Raw genomic sequence first — 22,389 nt, 5'->3', positions numbered from 1 at the left:
ATGGCTGGGAGTCACAATAGGCAGATAAGATGAATTACCGTTTAACAAATAGGATTCCCTCAACCTCAAAAGTCCTCAAATAATTCCACAATGCTTCCCCAAATAATCTATGACAACAGAAACATCCTTCCAGGGCCATCACAACCGCCATCCCCCTCTCAAAAGCAGACACTCCATCCAGCCTTCTCAAAGGTCAAACAACTCTAAGATTTCCTGACTTATCAGGAGAATGTTCTAGCATCACACAAGCAAAAAAGAAAATACGCTGCAGATTAACATGGAGGTTAATTTCATCTACAGTTAGAATGGAATAAAACTGTCACCATCTCCAAGGCCTGCAGAGACTGCAATATGCTCCCCACAAAGTCTTCTGTTGAACCTCTACCCCCAAGGTCCATGAGGAGGTGACCAAGGTTAAATGAGGTCATGGGGGCACAGGGCTCTGACCTGAGAGGGCTGCTGTCCTCGCATGTGGAGGAAGACTCAGAGGAACCAGCCAAGAAGAGGGCACTCAACAGGAACCCAGCTGGCCAGCACCTTCATCTTGGACTTAAGGGCTCCAGAACTGTGAGAAATTAGACAGCAGGCCCCGTCTAAGGTAACTTATTATGGCAGCCTGAGTTGACTGATATACAGACTTTCACCACAGCCAAAAAAATATGATTAGTAATCCTATCCCACCACAGGCACTGTCTTTGTATCCTCAAGGGCGACAAGGAGATCATGGGCTCCCCACAGGATTCAATCTAACTAAAGACACACTGCACCAGCAAAAGACTATGGATGTCTCTATAGAGTACCCCTGGGGAAAAAAGCCAAGTCTGGGACCCTAGTTCCAGAATTTCTAAGTATTAATTTTAATACACACCCAGGCTGAGTATTCCGAATATTCACAGATTAAAAACAGTGGTGGCTAACGTGCCACATGAGAAAGGTGACACTGAAGACAGACAGAAAGAAGCCTGCTCCAAAGCCCATCTGCTCCAGCTTTACACAACAGTTCAGGACAAAAACCATGATGCCGGTTTAAGACAGAGTGTGACTCTGAGAATGTCACCATCTTTCTAATCGCAGGGTTCTTATTCAAACACTGTGCCTACATGAGCCACTTCTGGAGCTGCTAAGGGGACGCACGTGTGCCTCTGGCCTTCAGGCAGTTTCAGCCCCAACACTCTCAGACACCCAGCACATTCTGGACAAACAGCATAAACCCATCGATAAGCATAACAGCTCTTAAAAATAGAGACAGTGGTGTTGACAAACTCCAAAATGAGCAAATACATTTAAAGAATTCAAGTGGCCAGGCGAAGTGGCTCACGCCTGTAATGCCAGGAGGAGGGAGGATCACCTGAGGCCAGGATCTTGAGGTTATACCACACTCCAGCCTGCATGGCAGACCAAGACTCTGTCTCTAAATAAACAAACAAACATGTCAACTGTACTGAAGGGAGAAGGAGGAACCGTTTCAGGGTGATAGGAAGGCACTCTACCTACCAGTCAGCTGGAGTGCTGCTCGCTCGGTTATGTGTACACTTGTCACAAGATACACTCGAGATATGTGGTTTCACAGGCTTTCCTCAGTTTAAACACACACACATACACACACACCCACACACACAGAAATAGAGAGAGGGAGACAGGGGGAGAAGGACAGGGAGAGGGAGAGGGAGGAGGAGGAGGAGAAGAAGGGGAAGGAGGAGGAGAAGAAGGGGGAGAAGGAGAGAAGAAGGGGGAGAAGGAGAGAAGAAGGGGGAGGGGAGAAGGAGAGAAGAAGGGGGAGGGGAGGAGAGAAGCAGCAGGGGAGAAGGAGAGAAGAAGGGGGAGGGGAGGGGAGTGGGAGGGGGAGGGAGGGGGAGAGAGAGATATACGGAGTCAAAAGTCCTGGGTTCAAACCCTGATTTGACCACTTCTCTGCTACGTGGCCTTGTACAAGCTGCTTCACACCTGAGGTCCATTAAATTAACCCCAAAAATATTAGTAAAAGTACAAAAATCAATTGAGAGTTGAGACACAATTTTTTTTAAACTTTTTCTTAAAAGCCCAATTCTAATTTAAACTACCAAGCAACATACCTTGTAACTAATTAGGGATGCAACGAATGTGGTTCAGAAGGAAAGGATACAAGGCTGATCCTATTCCAAGAATCTCTATGACTGTGAGACATACTGAGGTGACAACGTGCTGGCAGGCCTCGCTCACTGTCAGTGCCTCCTCGGCCTTGGTGTCTGCTCTGGCCACTGAAGAGCCTTTCAGCCCGCCTCATGTGCTATGAGGGCCCCTCTCTGGGGCTGGCTGAGGACAGAGCTGACTCCCTCTGCTCACTTCCTCTGCTCACAGGGAACTGTGAGGAGACAGGCACGGCAGGAGCTGGGGCTGTGCCTGACGCTCACTGGCCAGCCCGGGTTCCTGGTGAGCACAGGAGCTGGGGCTGTGCCTGACGCTCACTGGCCAGCCCGGGTTCCTGGTGAGCACGGGCCAGCTCCCTTTGGCTGCCAGAGTGCCCAGGCTAGGTGCCGCAAAGTCCTGCAGCGAGTGCCAGTGAGAGAGGTGAAGCTAGCTGGGCTTCTAGGACGGGTGGGGACTTGGAGAACTTTTCTGTCTAGCTAAAGGATTGTAAACACACCAATCAGTATTCTGTGTCTAGCTAAAGGTTTCTAAATGCACCAATAAGCGCTCTGTGTCTAGCTAATCAGGTGGGGACTTGAAGAACTTTTCTGTCTAAAGGATTGTAAACACACCAAATCAGCACTCTGTGTCTAGCTAAAGGATTGTAAACGCACCAATCAGCACTCTGCCAAAACAGCCCAATCAGCTCTCTGTAAAATGGACCAATCAGCAGGATATGGGAGGGGCCAAATAAGGGAATAAAAGCAGGCCACCTGAGCCAGCAGAGGCAACCAGGTCAGGTCCCCTTCCATGCTGTGGAAGCTTTGTTCTTTCACTTCTTGCCACTGCTCAGTCTTTGGGTCTGCACTGCCTTTATGAGCTGTAACACTCAATGCGAAGGTCTGCATCTTCACTCCTGAAGCCAGCGAGACCATGAATCCACCGGGAGGAACGAACAACTCCTGATGCGCCGCCTTTAGAGCTTTAACACTCACTGCGAAGGTCTGCCACTTCACTCCTGAAGTCAGCGAGACCACGAACCCACCAGAAGGAATAAACTCTGGACACATCTGAACATCTGAAGGAACAAACTCCACACACCATCTTTAAGAACTATAACACTCACCGCCAGGGTCCACGGCTTCATTCTTGAAGTCAGCGAGACCAAGAACCCACCAATTCTGGACACAATATCACACAATTATGAATGTACATTTCCCTCTGGCAATGGGGAAAATAAGATAAGCTGACATCTGGAAGCCTAGGGTGTCACGGTGTGAGCATTTCTAAAACGAAATCTGGAGTCCCGGTTGGCAGACTCTCAGTCCCCTGAACAGAGAGTGGCACATCCACAGCATGGCAACAAGAGGTGCTGGAAAGGGGACAGTAGAGACGTGGGTGGTGTGCAGGTGGGTCACTGAGCCGTCTGCATGCTCATTCACACAACACAGACTTCGGAGATCCCAGGCACAGGGAACAGACCGGCAGTCGACACAAATAAAGTAAGATTTCCTCTCGAAGAGCTTACAATCGAATGTGGCTAGACAGGAATAAACATATGCACACACCCCTCCCTCACAGTACTACAATGTCAGGCAGTGAGAAACGCTGTACAGACAGACTTCATAAGGTAAAGCGCTAAGGAGTGAGAGAGGCAGGTACCCTTTTTACTACGATTTTCAAGGAACATTCTGGGGTATGGGGGCACTTGAAGGGGAACCTGAAACGTACAGAGAGATCAAGTCACATAGATACCGGAAGGGAGAGAATTCTCAACAGAAGGATCAGCGAGAGCTAAACAGAGTATGCTTTGTGTATTTAAAATACCAGGAAGACTGGAGTGGGTGAGGCAGAGAGACAGACAGAGAGACAATGAGAACAGAGCGATATGGGGGCCCCATCAAGTGGCCGGCCATGAGGACATTTAGCTTTCACATTAAGAGGATAGGCAGATATGCCAGAATCAGAACAGAGCATAGCACAGCCTAATTTACATTTTTAAAGGTTTATGCTGGCTGCTGCCTGGAGGAATACAAAGGCAGAAGCTGACAGAGCACAGGGAGGCTGAGGCTGCAACATAACCTAAGCTAGAAAGTATGACAACGTGGAACAGGAGCAGTAGTGCAAGTTCAGAATCAAACGGTGCTGTGAGCTTCAAACAGGTTAACTAAGGACTGGTGCAGTGGCTCACACCTGTAATTCTAACACTTTGGGAGGCCAAGGCAGGGAAGAGGATCACTTAAGCCCAGGCGTTTGAGACCAGCCTAGGCAACACAGTGTCTATTTGGTGGACATGATGGCACACGCCTGTAGTCCCAGCAACTTGAGTTCGGGGGGAGGCATGTTAAAGGGGGAAGGAGCCCAGGCTGCAGTGAGCTGTGATAACCCCCACTGCACTCCAGCCTAGGCAACAGAGCAAGACGCTGTCTCAAAATAAATAAATAGTAAAACAGGTTAGCTAAAGCTAAATCCAAAACTCTGAAAAAACAAGTAACAGATGACTCCAAGGTTTTGGCAACTGCAACTAGAACCAAGTAACTGCCATTTATTGAAAAAGGGAAGAAGGGGCAAGCAGAGAACAGAAGCAGATGAGAGACCTCACAGATAGTTGGCTTAACTTCATGCGGCCTATCAAAAAAAAAAAAAAATTGAAGTGGGACTTTGGGAGGATCAACTAAGGTGATCAGGAGTTCAACATCACCACGAGCAACACAAGGAGAACCCATCTCTACAAATAATTTAAAAATTAGCCAGGTGTGGTGGCACCCACCTGTGGTCCAAGCTACTCAGGGGGCTAAAGCATGAGACTGAGAGTTGAGGCTGCAATGAGCTGTGGTCGAGCCAGTGCACTCAGGCCTGGCCCACAAAAGGAAATCCTATCTCTAAAATAAAAAAATAAAAATTTAAAAAAAAAAAAAAAAGGTCACGCCTATAATCCCAGCACTTTGGGAGGCCAAGGCGACCAGATCACCTGAGGTCAAGAGTTCTAGACCAGCCTTACCAACACGAAGAAACTCCATCTCTACTAAAAATACAAAATTAGCCGGGTGTCATGGCGCATGCCTGCAATCCCAGCTACTCAGGACACTGAGGCAGGAGAATCGCTTGAACCTGAGAGGCGGAGGGTGCAGTGAGCCAAGATCATGCCATTGCACTCCAGCCTGGACAACAAGAGCAAAACTCCATCTCAAAAAATAAAATAATAAAATAATAAAATCAAAATGTAGCAGTCAAGCAGGCAGGTGGTGTTCACGAGATGTTCAATCATGGTAAATGCTGCTGAATGGGCAATTACAGCCCAGAATAATGGAAATGTGACTTGGGCAATCATTACGGACCTTGATAAGTGGCCCAACGTGAGGGGTTCAAAGGTGAATAGCAAAGGAAGGCTGGAAGATATTAATATGAATATAAATAGAAGGGCATGGAGACAAACTCTTTAGACATTTTCTTATGGGGGATTTTGCTATAAACTAAGAGGAGGATAGAGCAGGCAGGAGATGCAAGAACAAGGGAGGCTTTACTTTATTATGGGAAAAATAAGAACATGTTTCTACAATGGTGGGAAGGAACCAGTAAAGAGAGGTAAATGATGAAGAAAGGAGGGATAATTTCCAGGGTGATGTCATGAAGTGGGGGGTCATTGATTTCATCCACAAAGAAACTAGAGAGACTCTTAAAGAAGGAACTTCAGGGGGGGGAAAAAAAAAAAAAAAATCCCAGGCTGGGCATGATGATACATGAAGTAGTCCCAGAGTCTCAGAAGGTGAGGTGGGAAGACTGTTTAAGCCCAGGGTTTGAGGCCAGCCTGGGCAACATGCAAGACCCTGTTTCAAAGGGAAGAAAAAAAAAAAATTCTACACTACGACAAATTTCCATCCATTTGCCTTCCTCACTTGTTTGAAACTGAACTTCTATAAAAGCTGACACAAGCAAATAGGTTGTAGCAAATAGGCCCAACTCGAGCTCAGATTGCTCTCCCTCCCTTCTGTCTCCCTACACACACCACCTCCTCCGCCCTATAGCCCTACACATACAGACTCCACTACCAGGTGACACTACCTGAGTGCTGTGTCCCTCCTAAAGCCATCCAGGATTTGATGGGAATGATGATGTAATCAGGGAAACAGAGCCCAGCTCACAGAACTGACAAAGGAGGCGGGCTGCAAGAACGAGAGGGGCAGGGGATGTCAAGCACAAAGTGACCCGAAAGAGGAGCACATTAACCTCCTCAGGCACCTCCATTCCTAACGCTCCAGGAAATGCGTGCAAGCAGCCATGCCTACTAGGAAGCGTGGCGCCTCACTGTCACTTAAATTGGATTTCTGGTTCCAATCAGGCTTCAGCATGATCCATTCCTTCCAGTTAAGATTCTCATCAAGGCTCAAAATTCCTCATCTGTAAAATGATGAGTTTGACCTATATGCCTCTAAAAAGGCTCTTCCTGCTCTAGCAGTCCTTAATTTTGCACACCACTCCTTTGTCGTCAGACCAGTACAAGTGTCTTGGCCACAGAAACCATTGCAGCATTTGTCCCACTAGATTATGACACCAAATAGTCCAGTCAAATATTTGCTGACCCCTGCCCGCCCCAAGCTCTTGCTCAGAAAACTCTTGCATCTTTCAAGGCCCCTTTGCAAGGCTCATGGATATGAAACTTTTCCTGTATCTTAGAACTATGCCTCTGACATCACCTGCCTCCCTGCTAGCCTCCTGCACTCAGCCATACACCTGTTTTGGTGTTTTTGTTTTTGAGAGAGAAAGTCTCACTCTGCTGCCCAGGCTGTAGTGCAGTGGCCCAACCTTGGCTCACCACAACCTCCGCCTCCCGGGTTCCAGCAATTCTCCTGCTTCAGCCTCCCAAGTAGCTGGGACTACAGGCGTGCGCCACCATGCCTGGCTAATTTTTGTATTTTTAGTGGAGACGGGGTTTCACTATGTCGGCCAGGCTCATGATCCGCCCACCTCCGCCTCCCAAAGTGTTAGGATGACAGGCGTGAGCCATGGCACCCGGCCTCATTTGGTTGTTAAAGCATTTATCCTACAGTATTTCATCCTGCTTCACAGATTTTTAAGTTGCACCTATTTTTCTCATGTTAAAACATGCATCTCATAATTAAGATGCCCCACATTCATAATTGGAAGCACTGTTTTGTTCTTGCTTACTGATACATAACATAATGGTGCATCACACAATCACATCTTAGAAGGGATGAAATAAGGTATTAGGACTCGACCAAAATAAGCAACTTGAGCTCAGTTTTTATACCCACAATGCCTCCCACATAACAAAAACTCCAACACTTACAAAATGAAAATCTGAGAAATGCCCCACCCACATTACTACATCAAAAAAAGCAGCTAAAAGCCTTCGCGCCTTTCCACAACAAACGTAGCTTGCTTTGTAAACAAAATAAGTTCAACAACTTTGAAGTCCTTCATTTCACCCAGCTTTCTTTCACACAGAGTGTGTCCTCACATGAGGGGACATCTCGGAAAGAAAAAAGTCTGGAAGCCAAGACACACACAGGAGTGTTAGAGAAAACTGAAGCTGCAGCTGGTCTCCCTACAGCTTGCAGAAGAGGAGGCTAGCACACAGACATCAACACTTCGGTAAAGCTGAAGCATAAGCCACTTTCTTTTTGAGTCGGAGTCTCGACCTGTCGCCGAGGCTGGAGTGCACGCACTGCAAGCTCTGCCTCCAGGGTTCATGCTATTTTCCTGCCTCCGCCTCCTGAGTAGCTGGGACTACAGGTGGCTGCCACCACGCCCAGCTAAAAAATTTTTTTTGTGCTTTTAGTAGAGACGGGGTTTCACCGTGTTAGCCAGGATGGTCTCGATCTCCTGACCTCGTGTTCTGCCCGCCTCAGCCTCCCAAAGTGCTGGGATTACAGGCGTGAGCCACTGCGCCCGGCTCATAAGCCACTTTCTTCAGAATAATAATAAATGATAATGATAACCATCTCTAGGACAGCTAGACCTGAAAGTCTCCAGCAAAAACAGAAGGGACAGGTGTCCCCCTTCGTAGAGGGAAAGTCACTTTATACCCCACTCATTTCAAATATGGCCCATAAATAAACTTACATAAATCAGACCATGTGACCTGACATTTTTTTATTTTGACTCACAAATACGTTTTTATGACTTGTGTGAAAATATTTTGTGAACAATGAATTCACAGTTGGGCCCACATTTCATTCCATACACATCAAGAATCTTTGGAAATGACTGAAAGATTCTGAAAAGAGCTCAAAATTATATTTCTTGAAAGGGGCCTAGGGGGTGTTGGCTACAGAATGTCCTACATCTCTGCCTCCAATACTGGTCCTTGGCTACAAATCAGCAGATGTTGCCAGAACATCCATGCACCATTCCTCCAGTGAGTTCCAGCCAGCCCCAATGACAATAGTATTAAAAACACAGAACTCTAAGCGAGGAAATGGAAACTAATGGATGTATCTGTGTGTCTGACTGAAGACAGGAGTAAATCAATTTGCCATCTACATTTTTTGATACTATCAATTCAATTACAAATCATAAAGCCCAGAAAAACGGTTAATAAATACTTACCATGCCTTCCAACGTTCTTTTTCCCAATAAAAAATTCCACTTACTGACGGCCAGGCACGGTGGCTCATGCCTGTAATCCCAGCACTTTGGGAGGCCAAGGTGGACAGATCACCCAAGGTCAGGGGTTTCAGACCAGCCTGGCCAACATGGCAAAACCCTATCTCTACTAAAATACAAAAGTTATCCAGGCATGGTGGCACATCCCTGTAATCCCAGCTATTCAGGAGACTGTGGCGGGAGAATCTCTTGAACCCAGGAGGCCGAGGGTGCAGTGAGCCGAGATTGCACCATTACACTCCAGCCTGAACAACAGAGCAAGACTCCATCCCCTGCCCAGCCCCCGACAAAAAAATAAAATAAAATAAAATAAAAATTCCACGTACCTCTTTCCAAAGCAATAGCTACTTAAAAAAGTAAAGTCTTCCTACAAATTCTTATTTTTGGAATGCTATCTTTATGAAAGGATCCAAAATTACTTCTCCTTATCTAAGGGGTGGCTACAAGCTTGGGAGCTCTAATCCAGAAAGCATGGGAGCTCTGATCTAAAAAGCCTGGTCTTATTATATCCTGACGCTTCCACTTAATAGCTGTGTAGGCAAATTGCTAATCCACTCTTAGTATCTAGTTTCCTCATCTATAAAATTACTTGTTCTGAAGATTATATGAGTAAAATACAGCTAAAGTACTAGAACAATAACTGGCAAGTAGTGAGAATTCAATGTAGGTTAACCATCACATCTACTGCCTAGGGTAAGTTTAAGGAAATGAATCCAGGGTCCCTTAAATCTCATCAAGAGTGTTTTGCTGGCCAAAGGACTTGATCTGAGATGACATTTATAGGAAGCAAATGAAATTCAAATACAGCTAATAGCTCCCCTCTCTGACTGTGTAATTATGTGTACTCATTATTTGTGTAGCATGTTATTATTTAAATGTTCCTAATTTCAGCCCCAGCAGGCCAAGGGCCCTCAAAGACTGGCCAAGGTCTCAGCCTCTGCCAGTCCTTTCCAAAGCTTTTGTCAATTTATTACATCCATGAAAAGTGGCATTATCTACAACAGAAAGTAGACAGAAGGCTCACAATCAGCAAATCTTACCATCTCACGCTTAAGCCCAGCAATAACCAACAAGCTGTAATGATGGCATCAGTTGCTACACAGAAAACTCATGAGGCTGTTCAAAACTCACATATCCTACCAATAGTAGGGCCCAAAAAAAAAAAATTCATTCCTTCTCACTGTAAAACCACAAAAACAAGACTAATAGCAAACATGAATTTTATGACATGAAAAATGAGGTGTCTCCACTATCTTATGTCTGCTTGGGTTATTACTACTCACAGACCTGCAGAACCAGGACGGCTGGGCTCACCTGCTCAGATACAAGCTACAGTGTTCACACACTGTTCCCAGGCATCAGATACCCGACCCCCTTCACACAAATTAAGGGCAAAGGGCTGCTTGTTCATCACACCAGGATGCCAATGATTCAAGAGATGTCATGTGTATTTTATTCTCAAATTAGATTAAAATTCTGTAAAATCCATTCTGCTGTTATTTTTAAATATTATGGTAAAAACAAATAATTTTTCCCAGGAAAGCCTCCAATCATCCAATTATATTTTCCAATCATCAAAGATCCAGAAACAATGCTGTTTAAAACTGGAAACGGGAAAAAACAAAACATCTTTTCAATATTCCTGCTGCAAAGATCCAATGTAGTTTCCATGCATTCTGTCTTGCAAAAAAGTACTGGATTCAAACTTACAGGACTTGAGCTGCAATTCCAATTTTGCTGCTATGAAGTAAATACCTGTTTGACTTTAAGAAAGTCACTACTACATCTAACAGTCATAAAGGCCCCATAGTTAGATGGGTCTTTCAGTTTACAGATGGAAGCACCAGGGCTCTCAGAAGCATGTCACTGTCCCCAAGCTCAAAAGCATGAAAGAGGACACAGAGGCAGAAGCTCTCATCACCACCCACCCCTCTCTGGGGTTAAGGCACATGTTCTCACACTTGCGTGGACAGCATCATATGCCACCTCCTAGCAATGGCTCCGGACTGCACAATGTGAAACTCGACCACCAGACAAATTTCTGTGACAATTAAAAATGAACGAACCAGTGGACAAATTTTGATATTTGAAAAGCAATCTTACGGGGTAAGAACTAACCAAATAAAAACAAAAATTAAAAATTGAGGGCCGGACAGGGTGGCTCACCCCTGTAATCCCAGCACTATGGGAGGCTGAGGCAGGTGGATCACGAGGTCAAGGGAATGGAGACCTTCCTGGTCAACACAGTGAAACCCCACCTCTACTAAAAATACAAAAAAAAAAAAAAATTAGCTGGGCATGGTGGCGCATGTCTGTAACCCCAGCTACTTGGGAGACTGGGGCAGGAAAATCACTTGAACCCGGAGGCAGAAGTTGCAGTGAGCAGAGATAGCACCACTGCACTCCAGCCTGGCAACAGAGCGAGACTCCGTCTCAAAAAAAGAAAGGAGAGGGGAGGGGAGAGGAGAGGACATACATCTTGCATGGACTTATCCATCCTGGCTCAGGAGGAGTGGCTCACGCCTGTAATCCCAACACTTCCGGAGCCAGAGCAGGCAGATCACAAGGTCAGGAGTTCGAGACTAGCCTGGCCAACATGGTAAAACCCCATCTCTACTAAAGATACAAAAAATTAGCCAGGCATGGTGGTGCATGCCTGTAATCCCAGCTACTTGGGAGGCTGAGGCAGTAGAATTGCTTGAACCAGGGAGGTGGAGGTTGCGGTGAGCTGAGATCACACCATCACATTCCAGCCTGGGCGACGGGGAGATTCTGTCTGACAAAAAAACCACCACCATTATAGTTCATCCCCTATGATATGGTTTGGCTGTGTCCCCACCCAAATCTCAACTTGAATTGTATCTCCCAGAATTCCCACATGTTGTGGGAGGGACCCAGGAGGAGGGAATTGAATCATGACGGCTGGCCTTTCCTGTCCTATTCTTGTGATAGTGAATAAGTCTCACAACCCTGATGGGTTGATCAGGGGTTTCCTCGTTTACCTCTTCCTCATTTTCTCTTGCCGCCACCATGTAAGAGGTGCCTTTCACCTCCCTCCATGATTCTGAGGCCTCCCTAGTCATGTGGAAGTGTAAGTCCAATTAAACAGCTTTTTCTTCCCAATCTCGAGTATGTCTTTATCAGCAGTATGAAAACAAACTAATACACCCTACTTCCACTCCCACTAACCTATCCTCTGGTTTCATTTCACATTTAGGAAGTGTTTCTATGGGATAGAACATGAGTGATGGCTGACTATAGATAAAGTATCCATTCAAACTAAAGGGATTTTTCAGCAGAGCATGCATATACATACATGCATATACACACAAAGACACACATGTCCATATATATATATGCACAACACAGCTTGCAGTTACAACAACCCCTACTCTCAACCTCACCAGCCCAAAAGTCTTGGTTGCTCCCTACTGTTTGAGCTTTCCCTGGATCATGCTCCCAAAACACCTACAAAAGAGGAGCTCTTCCCATGATACCAATTCTGGTTTCCTGTGATTCCAAGTAGCCCCCCAAAATAAGAAAGCACACTTTGTTTAACATGGTAGCTGCCTTCAAAATAATGATTTTGTAAGAGAAAGTCTTGCTCTGTTGCCCAGGCCGGAATACAGTGGTGTGAACATAATTCAATGCAGCCTTGACCTCCTGGGTTCAAGTGATCCTCCTATCTCAGCCTCTTGACTAGCTGGGACTAGAGGCATGTGCCACCATGACAAAAACTAACCTTCTTTTATGAAGGTGGTGCCAGAATAAATAAAAAGACTTCAGTGATTCCAATGGGGGCAACTTTGCCAACTTAGATTTTCTCCCCAGTATCATCAAGCCCTCGACAATGCCAGAGCTAAACCTACATTTGGCCAACTGGCTGACAGCACTGGTTGCTTCTGGAATGACAAATTTTAGTTTTTGTTATTTACTCAAATTCTACCTTTATTAAATCCCGGACATCTGGCTAACCTCTTGTTCTAAAAGCTGGTGTTGCCCAGTTAAGAAAATATGGATGTTTTTGTTTCCACTGTTGGCAATTCCAAGTAATACTAGGGCATTACACTACTCCTGAACAGTACTGTGAGAGCATCACAACCATACAATCTCACAGCAGAGCAGTCATTGCTCCACTCTAAACTCTAGGATTAAGTGATATTCTCCGTCATACCCAAGCCCCCACATTTAATCAAGCAAGAAGCTACATTCAACGTGAATCAATGACAATAAACACGAACTATATATACATAACATCTAATGTTCTCCAACTAGACACAAGGTTTTTAGTTTACTGTATTACAAGCAACGAATGGCTAGGGTTCCTATCTGCTGAAGATCCACATAACAAGGCAGAGTGCCTTTTAGGAAAGCAGCTATGAGGGTCTAAATTGGATGCTGTGGCAATAGACTCCACAACTTATTTTGTTTTCTGCAAATGTTAATACTCAAAATGGGCCTTTCCCATACATATTGGCTGAGATTTGTTGAGGGACGCACACATGACTGAGCCACTATGGCCTTAATGGTTGACCTCCAAAGGCAAGTCACCCATAAGAAAGAAAACCCGGGAGGGTGGACAGAGGCTCTTGTTTCAAGTCACGCAACAGTGGAAGGAGACAGCACAACTAGGGTGAATGGTGGAGTTCAGAGAGGTCATCTCAGGAAATTCTGCCATGGTCCCACAGAAACAGAGCAGCAAACAGGTGCTGTTGTGCACTAGTGCCTGTGAGCACTAGTTCCAACAGGAGGCTGCCAGACAACTCACCTTACAACTAAGGTGGTGGGGGAAAACTGGAAGCCATGGTGAACCTGTCCTTTTGCACCCTGACAAACTGTCAAGTACCCCATGTGTGATGACTCTCCTAAGACCAGAGCCACAGCTCTCAAAAAAGAACAGAACCTGCTCTTTCTCATCTCCCTGCCCCCAAGGAAGCATAAACCAAAACATGGTCAATTCATTCACTTTAACTGTAATACTGAGAAGTGCACAAGAAGGTTACAGAATGTCACTGCATTCCCTTGAAATAAAATAGTAAACTACAAGCAAATGTTTGTCCGCAGATACTTTTTGTTGGATGACTTCATCTGTACCCTACGAACCCTGTTCAAAACAGACATGAGAACAAACTCAGATAGGAACAAGTTTCTTTTCAGGCATCAAGGAGTCATGTGATAACCACACAGGAAGAAGCACACTTCTAGAGGTATGCAAAGCTGTCCCACTGCAGGAACCTGCCCAGCAAGGAAGGAAGAAGGGATGAGAAAGCTGTTGAGCCAGAGAGCAGGAAAAGCAGTAGACAGAAAGATTTAGGCTATTTCCTATACAACCCGGGAACAAGAACTAAAGACTCCACATTTCAGCAAGATCATCAAAGAGCTCTGCTCACATACCAGTGTGGAAAGACATATACATACAGAAAAACCAGCAAGACAGGACCTACAGAACAGACTAAGGTATTTTGTCCACTATATAACGCGCAACATAAAAATAAGTCCATAAACCCAACAGTATGTCCGGAGTGCGGATTCACCTAGCCCACAGACTGCCCTTAGGTGCCTAGACTAGGAAGCACAAGCTGCCAGAACACATCCAATCCAGAAACAAGTCCACGCCCAGAGATATCGTACATTCCAACGAGATATTCCAAGAGTCAACTCACCATTCACAGTTTTCAGGCTCCCAGCAAGGCCTTCCCCATGCTGCCTCTTCTGGGCATTCTTGAACTCCTTCAGAGACAAATAAAGGACTTTACGTACCACCCGTTCTTCTGACCACGGAATCCCATCACTGTCATCCTGGAGAAACATAAGAAAAGAGAGGAGTTACTGAATAGAAAGCAAGCCAATATTCAGAGTCAAAATAAACTTTATTGTAAAGGAATTGCCAAACAAGTACTGTGTGACCACGACCCAGTTCTGAAGGTCAGAATTACACCCTTAAGGTAAAGGGACAATGACCTTTCTGAATAGGCCTCGAACAAAAGTGAATGCACAGGCTGTTAAAAAGAATGAAAGCAACACACAACCATCTCACTTCTTTATAAGCCCCAAACCCAAACATGTTCATCAACTAGTAACACAGTTTTATATTTCTGACAAAGTTCAGAAAAAGGTGTTGTTATACCCACAACTAGAAGGATAATGAATCATTTTACTTGAGTTTTATAAAGTGAGCAATGCCAGAATGTACACTGCAATACAAATATGTACGAATTCTTTAAAATGTTGCTGTCTCCCTTGGGAGTTCAAAGGATATAGCAGATATAGGTGCCGTGCATTCTAGAATTTTACAGTCCAGTCAGAAGATGTGGAATTGGATCCGCATTGGCCACTTAAGTAAAAAAAAATCCCAAATAAAAGGAGAGATTCCTGCAGAAGGAGGCAATGTACACATTAATGACAGATCTTGAAGGTCTCATTTCAAACTGGCAACCTCATGTCTGTTGCTCCAGATCAAATACAAGTTCTTAAGAATTAACAGAATGAATGCAGAGATGACCAAAAACGAATAGCCAGCCCAGAGACTATTCCAGCAATTCCAGTCATAAAGATATAAAGAAAGACAGCACTAAAGAGGGAAGAAAAAATTATACAGGGACTTGAGGCAGAGCAAGAGGTGGAAAGACAGACATGGCTGACAACAGTCACTAAAGCAAGGTAAATGGGAAGAGATACATGTTTAAAGAACCAGCAAGATTAAGTCATTACAGTTCTTATTAATAGATGATGATTCACATGGCTAAGGATATTGAGAGGTTCTCTTCTGTAGCTATCCGTACACTGTTAATCTAAGAAGGACTTAAATTCACACACCTACATCAAAAACTTAAGCATTTTATAAAAGTTCATTTTAGAAAAGAAAGCAGGCCGGGCACTGTAACTCACACCTGTAATCCCAGCACTTTTAGGGGCCGAGATGGGCAGATCACGAGGTCAGGAGTTCGAGACCAGCCTAACATGGTGAAATCCCATCTCTCCTAAAAATACAAAAACTAGCTGGGCGTGTTGGCATGCACCTGTAATCCCAGCTATTTAGGAGGCTGAGGCAGGAGAATTACTTGAACCTAGACAGAAAGGTGGCAGTGAGCTGAGATCATGCCACTGCACTCCAGCCTGGGTGACAGAACAAGAGTCAGTCTCAAAAAAAAAAAAAAAAAAAGGAAAGGAAAGGAAAAAGGAAAAAGGGAAAGGGAAAGGGAAGGGAAGGAAAGGAAAGGAAAGCAAGCATTTGAGCATTGATACTTTCGGCCTTAGAAGAATAAGAAAAACGGCCAGGCGCAGTGGCTGACGCCTGCAATCCCAGCACTTTGGGAGTGCCAAGGCGGACGGAGCACAAGGTCAAGAGATTGAGACCATCCTGGTCAACATGATGAAACCCTGTCTCTACTAAAAAACTACAAAAATCAGCTGGGAGTGGTGGTGCACACCTGTAGTCCCAGCTACTCGGGAGGCTGAGGCAGGAGAATTGCTTGAACCCAGGAGGCGGAGGTTGCACTGAGCTGAGATCATGCCACTGCACTCCAGCCTGGGAGACAGAGCAAAACTCTATCTAAAAATTATTATTATTATTATAATAAAAACATTAATATCCCAGGTAAAATCATGATTTTAGGTATTTTGGATATTCAGGTTCCCTTTGTTCAAGGAGAAGGCCGAATATCTCATGGGCAGTCTGATGCTGTTTTACTGGTTTATACAAAAGAATTGGTTTTTCCTCCCTAACACTGAAGGATCAGGGAAAACTTTCATGGGATTCAATGAGAAGTCTAGATGATCTGAGGTCTCCTCCAGCACTTACATTCCTATACTCTGCATAAGCACAAACTTCGTTTTAGAAATCCAACCACATAGAGACTCTAAGCCCTAAATAACTTAAGCTGCACTTTCATTCAGCTTCAAGGATTTCCTAGAATGAGAGTAATTCTCTATCTTCTACAGCAAGAGGAAGAAAGGCCTAAGAGAACTAGGATTTCCACCTTCTCCTTGACATCCTTCACTCACAGATGCCTGCCAGGCTGAGATTTCCGATTGCTGGGCAGTACCTCTAGAAGAAGGCACTGTTTTCCCCAAGACAGCAAGACATCCACAGACCAGGGTAGGGGTCAGGGTTCGGACATGAAGGCTAAGAGAAGCCAGTAAACCTTGCCTCAACCTAACAACAGAAGCACAATTTCTAACCTGCTACTGAGTGTAGGTCACTGGAGACCCTCCCAATCAAATGCTTAAAAACCAGAAAAATGCAGGAACCCAAATAACCAACCTGAGTAAAACGCCTGACTTGACACCATAACACATGAAAAGCATGATGTAGCTGAATTAATCTTTACAGCAACTCCCTTGGGTTTGCAAGAAAGCTCTCCTAATACATTAGCTGCAACTGAATGATAGTGTTAACTGCAGGAGGAGTTAATGCTTATTAGGCTGAAATCCACCTCTTCAACAGTCTCAGTCTATTCATAAAGGCTGTCAGACAGAATTCTCTTCATCACCATCAGGTTCCTACTCTCATTGTTCGAATCTCCACAACAAACAATGACGTGAGATGATAAACTATTATTTCCTACATGTACACAGTTTATAAATTATAAGGCCCCAAAATAGCTTTCAATGTAAAACTCCCATGGCGATTTATTGCATCCTGTGCAGGCTGGTGCCTTCACCCTGACTTCAGGCTCCAGTTGAGAGAATTATTCCCCTACAACTAATGTCTAATTAAAACATAAACCATGTGAGATGAAAACTGCAGCAAAGGAAGTGCATTTAAGGTTCAGTTACTGACACAAGCAGCTTCATTACACCTAGAAAGTATTTTAAATACAGGAGAAGCAAATCCATGACACAGATTATGGGGTTTCAAATGCTACACATTAAAATTCAAATTTACAACACACACAACACACAAGCGTTCTTCGGTAATTTACAGTGCTGGTTGAGACTTGTCACCTGCTCCCTCAATGCTGATGCAAGACACAAATCTAGCAGATGAGTTGACTCTGTGCTGTTCACAAGAGATAGACCAGTAGGTAATAATTCCAAATAGTCCCAATTAAGCCGCCTTTCCCAACTGTAGAGTCATGGGGAATCATCCTAACCTTATACCCCTCTAGCAGAATCCCAGATGTAGACAGCAAAGGTGTGCCTGCACTCAACCTATCCAAGATGCAGGAGAGGAAGGCCAGAAGAAATAGCCTTCCAGTTTAATGCTAACTCTGCTCTGGCTATATCATTCTTCACTCGGGATCAACCAGTACCAAACACTCTTAAAAACAGCCCAGATATGGCCAGGCGCAGTCGCTCATGCTTGTAATCCTAGCACTTTTGGAGGCTGAGGTAAGCGGATCACGAGGTCAGGAGATCGAGACCATCCTGGCTAACACGGTGAAACCCCATCCCTACTAAAAACAAACAAACAAAAAAAAAACCCACAAAATATTAGCTGGGCGTGGTGGCGGGCACCTATAGTCTCAGCTACTAGGGAGGCTGAGGCAGGAGAATGGCTTGAACCCGGGAGGCCCAGCTTGCAGTGGGCTGAGATAGCGGCACTACACACTCCAGCCTGGGCACTCCAGCAAGTCTCAAGAAAAAAAAAAAAATACAACTCTATCATCAGAGGTCAAGCAAACTCATACATCCAATACAGAGCTTCCTTTCCATTTTCTTTCTCAACAGCTGTCTTATTTAATTAGCCATTTAACCATGGGGCAAGGAAATCATTTCTCTTGTTCACCACTGTATCCCAGCTCCCAAAACATGGCTGATATAATAAGAGCTGAATAAATACTTCTGGAATCAATTAGAAACTCAACGAAGCTCTGTCTCACTGTTCCCACTGACATTTATTTACCCCTACTTGCCCTGCCAGTGTCTAATCTCAGTGTCTAACATCCAGTGCCAGAAGTCACACTGCTATCCTCATGAAACACTCCCCACAGAGACTAATCCCAAAGGGCTCAGCCACACCTCTGATTCTCAGCAGAGGCTGGTGTCCTAGTGGAGACATCCTTCTTCCATGGTGGCTGCCAACACTCCTCCCTCAGCCACTTTGCAGTGTTCCCTGCAAGAAAAAGTGCCATTCTAGATGTCCACATGTCCACATAGTCTTACATACGTAACAACTCTGTCACGCTCCCTTTTGCTAAATGTTGACCAATTATTCCAGCTACTCTTCTCCTACCCCATTGACCACATCTGTTCAGACTCCTTCTCCTGTATTTCCAGCAATCTCTCATGATGCTCTTGCCTCACCCTCTAAATCCAATAATTCATTCCCAATCATATGTTCAAGTCAACTAATATCCCATTTGCACCTCACTGTCTGAAAATCCAAATTATCCCCTTCGCCTTCTGTAAACCACTTCAGGCCTCGTGGCTCCCCAGCAGGTGGATTCAGTCAGGGTTTGACAGCACAGCACAAAAAATAGAGAGACCTCTTCTTGACCCGCTCTGGAATGGCCCCCAAAAGCAAGCGCCCCATCCATTCTGGTTTAGTGGTCAGCTTAATATAGAGGACCCAGGAATACGCCCTTTAGAGGAAAAGTGATGGCTCCTTTTAAACTGCAGGATTATTGCCGCTTTTGAAAATAATAGAATTTCTTATCAAAAATAGCAATTGGTCAGGAATCAAACTTGTATATGGTCATAATATTTTTTACTAGAATTAGTAAAAAGCATTATGCCAAGTGGTTAAGATACAGCTGGTCCGTGGGCCAGAACTCGGTGTTGCAAGGATGTGGAAGGATACATTTCTCTCTAACCTGGACTCTGAATCTTTTTGCTAAAAAGCAAAAAGGAGAACAGAATCCCTCACTGCTCCAAGTTCTATAATAGACACATACAATACCAGAGCTCAGAAAGTAAGCGCATGACAGCATCACATGCCTTTTATCAGACAACACCACGGAACAACTCTCCACAGCTGACCGTCCAGGCTAGAGATTCAACATATCCTTCCACAGCCTTGGAACTCCAAGTTGTGGCCCACAGACCACCTGTACCTTAACCGCAGCCTGTCAGAAATGTAGACTCCTGGGTCCCATCCAGGTCTAGGGGCTCAGAATCTGCACTGATGCCCAGGTGATTCCTATACACACTCAAGTTTCAGAAGCTCTGCTCTGCAAAATGGGACCCCATCCTGTGCCCATATTCCATCAGAAAGAAAAGATGAAACCTCCAAGACAAATGCTTCAAACGTCCATCTCGTGTGGCCAGTATTACTGTCAGAATTCAGGTGTCTATAAAAATATACCCTGAGAAATCTTCCTCTGCCTCCTCTTCAGGGATCAAAGAGCACAGGGGAAAACACCCAAAAGGGTATGGCACTAAGTAATGCTAGTTCCTTTAATCATTCCTTATGTGACACTGTCTCTCAAACCCTCCTCTTTGGTTACTCAACTTGGAATGACTTCTCTTTAAAACCCAACAACCAGAATTAAATATACATTCAAACATGTGAATAATCCTCCAAAAGACATCCAACACATACAAGAAGACAATTCTATTTCCATGCACAGTCTCGTTACACTGCAGGATCTCATGAGCTTGCAGTTAACTATACCCTCCATGATGACTGTTTCTTTGGGGGGATGGGGAGGAAACAAGTAAAAGTATTGCACCACCGTGAAACAAGAACCAAATGAAGGATCCAATCCAACCAAAAGCACAGCTCCCAGTGATACAATTTTATTTTCCTGTGATGCTCTCCTCATTTGAAAGACAAAAAACAAACATAAAATTAAAACCCTGTACAGGCCACTGACAGAAAGCTATGTGTCCATAATCAAGTTGTATTCAGACCAGGTTAATGAACTGCTTTACAAGACAAGAAGGTACATGATCCACACTTTTAAAAACTAGATTGTTTTGATATAGTATCTAACTACACCAAGAGTTCTTGTAATCTGTCAAGGTTGGTTGGCTCACCCACCAAGAAAAAGCCTTTATAGGCTGCTGTTCTCCAGTGATAGCCAACTCTTCAAACATATGGGCGCTGAAAATCTCAAGAGGACTCAAGTACATTAGGGCAATAAAACAGGGACATCCAGGTCAGTAAAGCTCGCAGAACGGGTGCCACCCAGAGGCTGATACTTGGAGTCACCTGGAAAGATTGGAAAGATTTGAAAACTCCATCATGAATGTACTCACAGCAAACCTCTCCTGGGGGCTCACTGCTGGGCACTGAGCTCAGCACCACCTGCATTTAATAATCATGATTTCTCTGCTCAGCCTTCCTTTAGTATAAGGTCCACACTGCCGCTTTCTCCCTTTAGATTCAAAGGCATGGGAGAAAGGGAGTAATTATGAAACTTTTAGTTATTTCTTAGAGATGAATTCCAGTGTCTTGACGCAAATGTGGCATTGGTAGTCAGTCCATGGCAAATGCCAGATCAGGAAGTAAAATTTCAAAACTCAGAAACGTATTAGTAGCCAGAAATGTTAAATATGTAACTCACAGTGACTCCTAGGTAAAAGCAAAATTAAAATTATTGGTTTTTAGAGGCTTAATGTAAATAATATATGAAAAAAATACTATTAGTAGTAGTGGGGATAGAAGTGGGAGTAGGGGTAGGAATTTTCTATTACTGGCCTAGAATTGGCAAACCATCGTTATGCAATTTGTTCATACCTTGGTTTTTTATTATGGTTTCAAATTCAGGCCATCTTGAATTGGGAGAAGGAAACAAAGATGAAAAAGCATGGGTTAAAAGGAAAACACATTTCTGATCAAATAAAAACCAATTTTCTGACAATTACATCTATTTAAAAATAGAAGATAGTTCATTTCCTATCACTTGCAGGCAAACTACCTAAGACACTTATGCATCACAGGTAGAGTGGTCAAGTCATTTATTATCCAAATCAAGGGCACTGGTAATAATGACAGGGAAACAGCCCGTGGAAACTGGGTCATGGGTCAACCAACTCTACCAGGCCCCTTCCAGGAGATCTGAATCAATTAAAAACAAACAAACAAACAAAGAAAAGCCTACAATGACACAAAGACTTTTTTTTAACCATATCACCAAACAGAAATACAGCCACTACAATAAATATTATAAAACAAATAAATATAACATAGACACAGCAGGACTGGAAGTGTGACACACATCTGTTCTGAAGTTGGAATTCAGATCCGCCACCACCGTTTTAAATAACAACCTGGTGATAAAGAGGCAGAAGGTGGCAACCTAGGCGCAGTTAGGGAAGGTGCTGCAAAAACCAATCCTGCTTCCACGGGGCAGGGCACAGGACATCAAAGGCTCTTCACAACCTGTAGTACCTAAAACCAACGCTGAAATGCAAAAATCGCCTTCGAACTGACAGGGGCATGGGAGATGCGAGGAAAGGAGCACTCAGGATCCCAGGTAGGAAGATCTCCTAACACACAGCCTCTTTATAAAAATTTACAGAAATGCTAAGACAAGGCAATTGGATGAGCTGCCAACCCCAACCCCCCGCATATATCCTATTCCCGGCCACCTTGCCAGAGCAATACAGGTGGAGGGAGGTGGCTACTTTCAAAAAGAAAAAGAAGTGCTATTCCTGACTTCAATGCCCAAAGGACCAACGTGGAATGTCGTATCATGGGATTAAGGGTGGTGGATCTGAATAACAGCTGTACAGAGCTGAACAGCAAATGAAAAAAACATTCTTAAA

At 44.4% G+C, this 22,389-nt stretch overlaps 1 protein-coding gene across 3 annotated transcripts in view; it reads right to left on the bottom strand.

Annotated features, from left to right (window-relative positions):
- Positions 1-22,389, bottom strand: part of JARID2 (jumonji and AT-rich interaction domain containing 2) — a 278,174-nt gene that overhangs the window by 133,529 nt on the left and 122,256 nt on the right. For 2 of the 3 annotated variants that reach the window (XM_007973625.3, XM_007973628.3), the window contains exon 2: positions 14,397-14,532. In XM_007973625.3, the coding sequence (XP_007971816.2) occupies positions 14,397-14,532 (136 nt within the window). Of the gene's footprint in view, positions 1-14,396; positions 14,533-22,389 lie in introns of those variants that run through there. The other variant, XM_073005676.1, reaches the window with a different exon arrangement.

The sequence above is a fragment of the Chlorocebus sabaeus genome, chromosome 17 (genome assembly GCF_047675955.1).
Source record: "Chlorocebus sabaeus isolate Y175 chromosome 17, mChlSab1.0.hap1, whole genome shotgun sequence".
NCBI lineage: Eukaryota > Metazoa > Chordata > Mammalia > Primates > Cercopithecidae > Chlorocebus > Chlorocebus sabaeus.
Note: the sequence above shows the minus strand (reverse complement) of the source record. Positions and strands in the feature narration are given on the sequence as shown.